The sequence below is a fragment of the Rhinatrema bivittatum genome, chromosome 2 (assembly GCF_901001135.1).
Source record: "Rhinatrema bivittatum chromosome 2, aRhiBiv1.1, whole genome shotgun sequence".
Classification (NCBI taxonomy): domain Eukaryota; kingdom Metazoa; phylum Chordata; class Amphibia; order Gymnophiona; family Rhinatrematidae; genus Rhinatrema; species Rhinatrema bivittatum.
Genome location: NC_042616.1, coordinates 385,189,499 through 385,201,527, shown reverse-complemented (window position 1 = coordinate 385,201,527; position 12,029 = coordinate 385,189,499). Strand labels below are relative to the sequence as shown.

The window sequence follows — 12,029 nt, the reverse complement described above, 5'->3', positions numbered from 1 at the left end:
GGAGTCTCAATGCGTAGATGAGACAATGGTACAAGGAAGAGGGATTCAGTTTTGTAAGGGACTGGAGAACCTTTTGGGGAAGGAAGAGTCTTTTCCGAAGGGATGGGCTCCAGCTTAACCAGGGTGGAACCAGGCTGCTGGTGCTAACCTTTGAAAAGGAGAGCAGCTTTTAAACTAGAATAAAGGGGAAAGCCGCATGGTTCGCAGGGAGGTATCTTCAAAGGATACTAATGAAGCAGGAGAGTTAGGGCATCACAACAGAGAGGGTCCAGTAAAAGCAGAAGTAGACCATGTGCCTATAAGTAAAGAACCACCTGTGCTAAAAGACTCCAAATAACCTGCTTTTCAGTTGACAGGGATAAATACAAATATGAAATGTTTGTGTGTCAAGCCAGAGGTCTAAGTAGTAAGATGAAAGAGTTAGTGTATTGCAGTAAATGATGAGATAGACTTAATTGGCATCTCAAAGATAATGTGGAAGGAGGATAACCAATGGGATAGTGCTATACCAAGGATACAAATTATATCGCAATGATAGGGAGGAACAACTTGGTGAGGGGGTGGCATTTTGTATCCGGGATGGCATAAACTCCAACAAGATAAAGACCTTGCAAGAGACTAAATGCACAATAGAACCTTTATGGGTAGAAATCCCATGTGTGTTGGGGAAGAGTATAGCGATAGGAGTATACTACCGTCCACCTGGCCAAAATAAGACAGACTATGAAATGCTAAGAGAAATTATGGAACCTAACCAAATTGGTAATGGAGTAATAATGGGAGATTTCAATTACCCCAATATTGATTGGATAAATGTAACATCAGGACATGTTAGAGAAATAAAGTTCCTAGGAGGAATAAATGACAGTTTTATGGAGAAATAGGTTCAGGAACAGACAAGAGAGGGAGCTATTTTAGATCTAATTCTTAGTGGAGCGCAGGATTTAGCGAGAGAGGTAACAGTGGTGGTGCTGTTTGGCAAAAGTGATCATAACATGATCAGATTTGAAATAATGACTGCCAGGGGGACAATAAGTAAATCTTCACTCTAGTACTAAATTTCAAAAGGGAAACTTTGATAAAATGAAAAAAATAGAAAAAACTGAAAGATATAGCTATAAAGGTTGAGTGTACAACAATTGTGGAGATTGTTTAAAAAAAATTAAAATCTTAGAAGCACAGTCCAGATATATTCCACGTATTAGGAAAGGTAGAAGGAAAACCAACCAGTTGCCAGTATGGTTAAAAGGTGCAGTGAAAGAGGATATTTTAGCAAAAGTTCTTCCTTCAAAAATTGGAAGAAGGATCCATCTGAAGAAAATAAGAAAAATTATAAGCATTGGCAAGTTAAATGTAAAACATTGATAAGACAGGCTGAGAGAAATTGAAAAGAAGTTGGACTTAGAGGCAAAAACTTATAATAAAAACTTTTTAAAATATATCTGAAGCAGGAAACCTACGAGGGAGTCGGTTGGCCCGGTAGTTGATCGGGGGGGGGGGGTGTCAAAGGGTACTTAGGGAAGATAACGCCATCGCGGAAATATTAAATTAATTCTTCGCTTCGGTGTTTACTGAGAAGGATGTTGAGGAGATACTGGTTCTGGAGATAGTTTTCAAGGGTGATAATTCAGATGAGCTGGACCAAATCATGATGAAGCTGGAAGTTGTAATAGGCCAGATTGACGAACTGAAGAGTAGCAAATCACCTGGACCAGATGACATACATCCCAGGGTTCTGAAGGAATACAAAAATGAAATTTCAGACCTATTACAAGTAATTTTTAACCTCTCAATAAAATAATCTGTTGTATCTGAAAACGGGAAGGTGGCCAGTGTAACCCTGATATTTAGAAAAAAAAGCTTCAGAGGTGATCCGGGAAACTATAGACCAGTGAGCCTGACTTCAGTGCTGGGAAAAATCGTGGAAACTATTATAAAGAATAAAATCACAGAGCATATAGATAGACGTGGTTGATGGGACACAGCCAGTATGGATTTACCCAAGGGAAGGCTTGCCTCACACATCTGCTACATTTTTGTGAAGGGGTGAATAAACATGTGGATAAAGGTGAAACCAGTAGATATGTACTTGGATTTTCAGAAAGCGTTTGACAAAGTCCCTCATGAGAGGCTTCTAAGACAACTAAAAAGTCATGGGATAAGAGGTTATGCCCTTTTATGGATTGCAAACTGGTTAAAAGACAGGAAACAGTAGGATTAAATAGTTTGTTTCACAGTGGCAAAAAGTAAACAGTGGAGTGCATCAGGGGTCTGTACTATCTTTTATAAATGATCTGGAAAAGTGTACAATGAGTAAGGTGATCAAATTTGCAGATGGCAGAAAAGTATTTAGAGTAGTTAAATCACAAGCAGTTTGTGATATTGCAGAAGGACCTTGCGAGAATGAAAGATTGGCCTTCCATATGGCAGATGAAATATAATGTGGACAAGTGCAAGATCAATGCATTTAGGGAGGAAAAATAACCAATGCTGTAAGTTACACGGTTAGGTTCCATGTTAGGAGTTACGACCCAGGAAATAGATCTAGGTGTCATAGATGATAATACATAGAAATCATCGGCTCATTGTGCTGTGGCAATCAAAAAGGCAAACAGAATTATTAGGAAGGGAATGGTGAATAAAACTGAGAGTGTCATAATGCCTTTGTGACTACAGCTTGAATACTCTGTTCAGTTCTGGTTGCCACATCTCAAAAATGATGTAGTTGCACTGGAAAATACAGAGAAGGGCTACCAAAATAATAAAGGACTTGGAATGGCTCCCCTATGAGGAAAAGCTAGAGGTTAGGGCTGTTCAGCTTGGAGAAGAGACTGCTGAGGGGGGCATATGATAGAGGTCTAAAAAATCATGAGGACTAGAACAGGTAAATGTGAATTGGTTATTTAATCTTTGGGATAATACAAAGACTAAGGCACCCCATGAAGTTTTTAAATAGCACATTTAAAACAAATTGGAGAAAATTATTTTTCACTCAACACACAATTAAGCTATGGAATTCATTGCCAGAGGATATGGTTAAGGTAATTAGTGTAGCTGGGTTTACAAAAGTTTTGGATAAGTTCCTGGAGGAGAAATCTGTAAACTGTTATTAATAAATAGGGAATAGCCACTGCTTGTTGACGGCATTAGTAGCATGGGATCTGTTTAATGTTTAGGTATTTTCCAGCTCCTTGCAACTTGGATTGGCCACTGTTGATAACAGGATACATAGAAATGACTGCAGAAAAAGCCCATCCAGTCTGCCCAGCAAGCTCCCACACTTATTTTCCCATACGTATCTGTTTCGCCGACCACCAAGTTCGGGGCTCTTGTTGGTAACTGTTTGATTCAAATTTCCTGCCACCCCTTGCCATTGATGCAGAGAGTAATGTTGGAGTTGCATCAAAAGTGAGCATAAGGCTTAATGGTTAAGGGTAGTAACCGCCGCATCAAGCAAGTTATCCCGATGTTTGTTTACCCAGACTGCACAGATCAATGTCTTGTTGGATGTTGTCTGAATGTAAATCCTCTTCTCCACATTTCCCCCTGCCATTGAAGCAGAGAGCAATGCTGTATATGCATTCAAAGTGATGTATCAGGCTTAATTGGTTTAGGGTAGTAACCGCCGCAATAAGCAAGCTACCCCCACGCTTATTTGTATACCCAGACTGTGTACTTCAGCCCAGTCCTTGTTGGTTGTTGTCTGAATGCAAATCCTCTGTTCCACATTTCCCCTTGCCGTTGAATCAGAGAGCAATGTTGGAGTTGCATTAACCGTGTGAAGGCTTATTGAATAAGGGTAGTAATCACCAAGTAGAGGCCTCCATTCCAGCAAGCCACCCCCATGGCTCTTCTCTTCATTCCCATCCTCTAGCCTTTATGGATCTCATGCCCCTTTGAAATCCTTCACAGTTTTAGTCTTCACCACTTCCTCCAGAAGGGCATTCCAGGCATCCACCACCCTCTCCATGAAGAAATACTTCCTGACATTGGTTCTGAGTCTTCTTCCCTGGAGTTTCAAATCGTGATCCCTAGTTCTACTGATTTTTTTCCAATGGAAAAGGTTTGTTGTTGACCATGAATCATTAAAACCTTTCAAGTATCTGAGTCTGTATCATATCACCCCTGCTCCTCCTCTCCTCCAGGGTATTCATATTTTGGTTCTTCAATCTCTCCTCATAACTCATTTTATGAAGACCATCCACTTTTTTGGTCGCCCTTCTCTGGACCGCCTCCATCCTATCTCTGTCCCTTCAGAGATACGGTCTCCAGAATCGAGCACAGTACTCCAGGTGAGGCCTCACCAAGGCCCTGTACAAGGGGATCCTCACTTCTTTTCTCTTACTAGATATTCCTCTCTCTATGTAGCCCAGCATTCTTTTGGCTTTAGCTATCACCTTGTCACATTGTTTCACCGACTTTAGATCGTTAGACACTATCACCCCAAGGTCTCTCTCCTGTTCCGTGCACATCAGACCTTCACCCCCCATCAAATACAGTTCTTTCAGATTTCCACATCCCATATGCATGACTCTGCACTTCTTGGCATTGAATCTCAGCTTCCATATCTTCAACCACTCTTCCAACTTCCTTAAATCCCATCTCATTCTCTCCACTCCTTCCGGCATGTTCACTCTGTTGCAGATCTTAGTATCATCCGCAAAAAGACAAACCTTACCTTCTATCCCATCCGCAATGTCACTCACAAAGATATTGAACAGGACCGGTCCCAACACCAATCCTTTCGGCACTCCATTTAACTCAGCTCTCTCTTCAGAGTAAGTTCCATTTACCATCACACATTGTCTTCTGTCCATCAACCAGTTTGCATTCGGACCCTTGGTCTTACCCAGTATGGCATATCTGATCTTATTATTTGGATGTATTTTAAAAAGTTTTTATTATGATTTTTTGCCTCTATGACCAACTTCTTTTCAAATTCTCTCTTCGCCTATCTTATCAGTGTTTTACATTGTCAGACTTCTCAGCTGTCTGTGTTCTACAAAACCATTGGTCTTTGGATAGCAGTAGCCATTCGTTCCTTGTCCAGCTGGCTAGCAGGCTGTATCTCACATTGCTGTGCATTCGTTGGCTTTCCAGTTACAGACTTCATCAGGGCTTATCAGGTCAGAGCCATACATTTTTGTTGTTCTCCTGAGAGCTTCAACTTGGTCATCTGTAAGTCCCACTGCTGTCTAGATAACTTATCCAGAAGAGAGAGTATTTTTGGACCAGCAGTTTGGTGTAGTCTGTTCACCAGTATTCTACTCTTCATGGTTGGGTCTGGGTTATTTTCTAGTAAGTGCTCTGCTGCAATTCTCAACTTAGGACTCCACTCGTGTCATGGCTAATTTAGCCCTGCTTGTCGATGGAGAAACCATGTTTGCTTACTGTAAACGGTGTTCTCCTTAGACAGCAGGATGAATTAGCCCTGGAGAGCGAACTACCCTAGTTTGATTTAGCTCTAATATTGACTGAGGAAAAGTTCTTTATATATTCACCCTAAAATGTGAATGTGCTGAGACATAACTGTCTTGTCTGGAACCCTTTTTAAACAATGTTTTGCTATGGGTGTAGAACTCATGCCCAAGGCTCTGCTGAGAGCAGTAGCACAGCACTGAATTAGAAGGACCTGTCATTTAAATGTTGATATTGCTTAATATGAAGAATTACGCATTGATATGAAATAAATGTTTTGTTTTTCAGGAAGTATTATGTACCTGTTTGTGATTTGCAGATTGTAAATCGCCTTGAGCAGATGTTAGGGGAGGCGATACATAGATATAAGGAAATAAGTAAATAAATGACTCCTTGCCTTTGTGTACAGCTTGTGATTCTTTTACTCTGCAACAGCTCCTGCGGAAGGCACCTCGTGTGCCACTGGCGGCAGATGTGCTGACGGTAGCAGAGGAGATCACTGCTGAAGAAGAGACTGCTATCAAGCCTGAGGAGACGGTAGAAGCTAAAGAGACAGCAAACTCAGAGGGTGATGCAAGTAAAAAGGATGGGGTGTGTGGGTAAGGATCCATGCTTTCGGTTGATTTCTCTTCAGTAATGAAATAGTTCGAGAACACATTCTCAGCCAGTTTGTACTAGGATATTTTTGTGTTCCAGGCAAAACTGACATTGAATTATGCATTCTAATGATGATTTTAATTGACTACTGCAAGAAGTTTTTTTAAAAAATAAAAGGCAAGTGTCCTGGTAAAGTTTTGTTCACGTTGATTACGATCAGTGAAGGTGCCGTTAAAGGAAAGGCAAATTAAGATATTAATCAAGAGCCCTGAGTCTGATGTCTCCTGAAAAACACTGCTTTATAAGTGTGTGTTGAAAAATTATTTTACTGATTTGCAAGAGTTGAAAATGGAATAGGAAATCATAAGCCATTATGCTAGATATATTAGAATAATGCAATATGCTAGGAGGGGGGAATGAATCATAGATCTATTCCACTGAAAAGTATATCATTATCTTACTGATGGGTCACATCACTTTTCACATCCGTAGGCTGAGGTTATCGCTTGAAGAAGTTCCTTTGCTGTTAAGGGGATGCAGAGCTGTTTGAAACTATCTGCTTAGAATCTTTTTAGCTTCTGTGATGGAGAGACCACTTCTCTGAGTCTGTTCTTTCATTCTTCTCTGCTTTATTTGCCTCTCAGTGAGGTCGCCCAGTTTGGTGTATAACCATTAATATGCAAAACATTGCATAAAAACAAAACAAAAATACAACCATAAAAATAAGGAAAAAAAATTAAGAATGGATATAGGTGTGAATTTTCAGAAGGTTTATTCGAGAAAAACTGGAAGTTTTGTACTTAAGTAGCTTGTACGTGTATAAGTAGTATTTTGCAAAAGCCTGAAGTACACGCATACTAACAGTGTCACACATAAATGTGAAAGGGAAAAGAAAGGGGCGATTTAGGGGCATTCTGGGGCAGAGTTCGAAAGTTCACACCCAAGTTACTATTTTACAAGTGGTATATATGCATATATTACTGAACTTCTCTGTGCACTTTTAGACCTGCTTATTGACTCTCACAATTGAAATCACACTTGTCTTTTGTCAATTTTTAAGTGGGAGGTCTGAGTGAGCAAGTAAGGGTTCAGGGTGAAGGAGGGTGTAGGTAAACTAGTAAAGATCTGAGTTAATTGGTGGAGGTATTGGTGAGTACCCACATACTTTATAAAATATCTGCTTGCATTATTACACACACACACAGTTACAAATATGTGTGCATACTTTTGTGAAATAGATAAGAATAGAAAAGGTTTCCCTGTAGTACAGACATACACGCATACTGAAACACATACTTTTGGGGCAGGAATATGCACTATTTTATAAACTGCAGTTCCCGCCACACAGTTTATAAAATACTGCTGTAATTTTACCTGTGCTGACTTATGCTCATACACAGATTGTTGAAAATCAGACTCCCAAAATATACACAATTGGTTGTGGGGAGAAGGGAGAAAGAAGTTCAAGGAAAGAGGAAGATGGGATTAAACTAAAAGGAGCAGTTACCGAGGTTAAAAGTTTGGATGAGGTGTGGACATTGTTTAAACATACCATCTTGGAAGCCCAGACAAAATATATTTTCCATGGATTAAAAAAGGTTGAAGGAAGACCAAACAACTGCCAGCATGACTTAAAGCCAAAAGTACACGTTTCAATAAATGGAAAGCAAACCCAAATGTGGAAAATAGGGAAGAACATAAGCACTGGCAGTTTAGATGTGAAACATAATAAAAGTGGCCAAAAATGAATTTGAAAATAATTTTTTCATAAAGGTAAAAAATCAATAATAAAAATGTTTCCAAGTACATTTAAGGCTGAAAGCCTGTGAGGGAGTTAACTGGACCTTTAGATGACAAAGGTGTAAAAGGGGTGCTCAGGGAGGATAAGGCTATAGCAGAAAATTAAAAGAACTCTTAGCTTCCATCTTTATCGAGGAGGATGTTGGGGACATACCCACAGCAGAAACGTTCTTTGATGGTGATGATTCTAAGCAACTAAGAAAATAAGAAGTGCCGTGCTGGGTCAAACCAGTGTCCAAAGAAACCAGCATCCTGTCTCCCACAGTGGCCAGTACCCTGCAGACCCCAGGGATAAGCTCGGGCTCTTCCAAGTTTACTTGGCTGCTAATTGTTTGTGGACTTTTCCTCCATGAACCTGTTCAAAACACTTTTAAACCCTGCTATGCTAGATTCCTTGACCACACATGGCGTTTGTTCTTCTGTTCTTAGAGGGCATGCAGGATGAAGAGAGTAAAGTTTTGAGGATAAATGAGAATTGGAAGGAAATTCCACAAAGGGGAAAGGTAATTCCTCAGGACTGTTGTGTGTAGAACAGATAAAGTGAGGATGAAGTAATTTGAAGCAAGGTTCACAGGGCAGATGGGAACATTGTGAAAGGCATTAAGCAATCTACAAAACAGATATGATGGGGGAAAGATTACAAGTTCTTATTTATTTATTTATAAATAAATAAATAAATAAATGTGAGATGGAAAAATATGCACATGAACGTAAGTAAAAGGGAAGGCATAATTTAGGTGCGGAGAGCATCAAGGGAACAGCAAGAGCTGTAGGAAAATAGAAGGGCCTTCTGCATTTCTCATTTTTATTCCTTTAGGGATGAGGTATTGTTTCCACAATGACAAAGTTTCTGTGCTTGTATGCATTTGTTATATCATTTTTGTGAATTAATTTCATATAATTCATTTTGTAGCTGATGGAAACTATAGTCTGTCTTCTAATCCGCTTTTCCCTAAAAGACTCAAAATGGAGTCTGAAATAAAATCAAACATGAAATATAGAAAAAAAAACAATTTAGAGGTCAATATTCAGCTGCAGGAAGTCCAGTTATCTGGATAAACTTCTCTGAATAACTTAGAATATACCCAGATAAATCAGTTATTAATATGTTTATCCAGATAACGCTAGGTCTGCTTCACGGCATGACAAGGCTTATCCAGATAATGCTAGATATCAGCATTATCCAGTTAAGAGATCCAGATAAGTCTGCCCCACCTCAGAATGCACCTGATTTATCTAAGTTCTTATCCAGATAAAAGTGTCGCTGTATAATAAATCAACTGTGGTTGGCATGGCAGGAAACTAGAGTTGCTTACCTGTAATAGGTGTTTTCCTAGGACAGCAGGATGTTAGTCCTCACACATGGGTGACATCAGATGGACCCCAGCACGGAAAACTTTTGTCAAAGCTTCTAGAAACTTTGACTGGCACACTGAGTATGTCCAGCATGCCACTATCCACGCGTCCACATGAGGTTCCTCTTCAGTCTCGTAACATAGAATTCCGAAAAAAAAAACAAAAAAACCATAGGAGAAACCCAACTCCACGGAGTGGTGGGAGGGTTTCGTGATGGCTACCATCCTGCTGTCCTAGGAGAACACCTGATACAGGTAAGCAACTCTGCTTTCTCCTAGGACAAGCAAGATGGTAGTCCTCACACATGGGTGAATATGTAGCTACAGGCTGCTCCCGAACTTTACTAAACCCACAGGCACCTAACCTGTTGCCAACGGGCACAACAATTCTGGTGCTGTGGAGAACAGAGGGAGACAATCTGAACCTGAAAAAAGTGCCATAGGCAGGAAGAGTTGAGTTTTACAGCTGAAAGAGATTCCTAAGGACAGACTGGCCGAATCTGCTGTCATGTTGGCCATCCCTCTCCAAACAGTATTGGACAGCGAACATGCGGAGACAACTCCATGTTGCAGCTTTGCGGATTTCGGTCATAGGGACTGTGCTCGTAAGTGGGCCACCGAAGCCGTCATGGCTCTGACGGAGTGAGCCTTAACGTGGCCTCCAAGCTGAAGGCTCACCTGTGCATAGCAGAAGGAAATACAGTCCGCCAGCCAGCTTGACAGAGTTTGCTTGGTAACCTCAACTCCCAATCTATTCTTGTCAAAAGAGATGAAGAGCTGCGTGGACAGTCTGTGGCCTGCTGTCTGCTCGAGGTAGAAAGCTAAGGCCCTCTTGCAATCCAAGTTGTGCAGAGTCCATTCATCCTTGTGCGAATGAGGCCTGGGAAAAAAGGTGGGCAAAACAATTAACTGGTTAAAATGAAAATCAATCACCACTTTTGGCAGGAACTTAGGGTGGTCCTCTGTATTTACCCTATCATGAAAGCCCTTTGTGTAGGGCAGATACATCAGAAACGCTTGAAGCTCGCTTACCCTGCGTGCCAAAGTGACTGCAACCGAGAAGATGACCTTCCAGGTCAGGTACTTCAGATTCCTCTCAAACCCAAGGCCTGTTACATTAAGTAGACCACATCTGCCTTCTGGTTTACCAGAGGCACCGAGATGGGGTGTTCCCAAATCTGAAGGAATAACTCCTTAAAAAATCATGGATGGGAACAGCCACTACCTCCCTTGGGGCATTAACGAACTGGAGAACTTCCAGAAGTTTGTGACTGGCATCCTCCTCCGTCAGGAGCTGGAACAGAATGGTCTCCGCCATAACCCACACAAAGCCTGCAAAGGTTAGATCCTCCAGCAGGGACTGGTGCCTCTCAGTTGGAGAGGGACGGGTCCAAGGGAAGATGCATTGAGTCATCAGAAGAAGACGCCGAGGTATCATCCCTCCAGGGATCAATCAGAGCTTCCTCCTCACTAAAGTCCCATGGGGACCCTCATGGAGAGCCCCTGCCCAAGCCTCTCAGATTTGGCACTGACTGCATCAAGGATGCCGAGGGATCAGGGATCAGACCAGGCAATACCGGATGCGGTTCCAAGGCGCCTGACAGAGCCCCAGGTCGCAACACATCCTCCTCCTCAGAGGAATCCACAATGGGGATCACTCCAGAGGAAGGGAGGTCCTGGTGGCTGCTGGAGTATCTAGGGACCCCCAGGCACCGATATCTGCTGTGTGGGCAAGATGGCCAGCAGGACATTGAGGCACTCCAGCAGCGGTGCCAGCATCACAGGAGCAGGCCCCAACACCAGAGGAGAGGCACTGGTGGAGCTGGCAGCTCGATGCCCTGAAGGGCTTAGAGCACCTCCCGTTGCACCCTGCAGTCTGCTTCTCTTGAAAATCTGCCAAAGACAGGACGAATGGAGGAGGAGGAGGTAGAGGCATCGCCGGAACTCTCTTGGAGCCCTTAGGAAGCTCAGTGCCTGGCACCGATATTGGCGAGGAACACCTGGGACTTCCAGTTTGATAGAGATCGATGCCTCCTTTCCGCGGAGTCGTTTCGGAGGCATCATGGCAGTCACCAGTGCTGACCCAAGCCCCGGTACTGTGGTCGATGGTGACCAGTACTGTTTCCGAGATTTCCCTCTGTGCTTGGCTTGGTCTTTCCCCGGCGCCGAGGATGAAGACGATCCTGACGTCCTGGAGTGCGATGACACAGATGACAGCCTATCTCCAGCCCTGAGAGAGAGGGCCCCTGCAGAGGGGTGGACAGCAATAGATCCAAATCTATCGGCTCCCCACGGCCCTTGGACGTCGATGTATCCAACACCGGAGTCAAAGGACCAGACATTTTGGACCCAAAAAGCTTCTCCATCTTACCTAAACGGTCCTGATGACCCTTGGAGGTCATTTGATCGCAAAAATGACACCCCTGGACGTCGGGTGACGCCCTCAGGCAGAGGATACAGACCTCGTGCGGATCCATAATGGACATGGTCCGCGGGCACTGAGGGCATTGGCAAAACCCCAACGATGCCATAAAAAAAGCTGGCGAGTGGTCGATGGCTGGCGGTCACCAAAGAGCGACACTGCCAGGAATAGACTGCAAAGAAAAATAAAACTTACCGCGCCACCCTATGGAGGCACCAACGGGGGAAGAACAGGAACCCAGCGCAAACCGGGAAAAGACTCCGAGAGAGCAGAGCTCCACAACCCCAAGGCGAAAGCTGCAAGGAAAAGAGACTGAAGAGAGACATCACATGGATGCATGATAGTGGCATGCTCAGGTTGCCAGTCAAAGTTTCTAGAAACTTTGACAAAAGTTTTCTATGCCGGGTTCCATCTGATGATGTCACCCATGTATTGTG

The 12,029-nt window shown here is 42.7% G+C and overlaps 1 protein-coding gene across 2 annotated transcripts in view; it reads left to right on the top strand.

The window, feature by feature from the left end:
• NSUN2 (NOP2/Sun RNA methyltransferase 2) overlaps window positions 1-12,029 on the top strand; it is a 257,469-nt gene that overhangs the window by 197,034 nt on the left and 48,406 nt on the right. For both annotated transcript variants that reach the window (XM_029590002.1, XM_029590001.1), the window contains exon 13: window positions 5,854-6,017. In XM_029590002.1, the coding sequence (XP_029445862.1) occupies window positions 5,854-6,017 (164 nt within the window). The remainder of the gene's footprint in view (window positions 1-5,853; window positions 6,018-12,029) is intronic.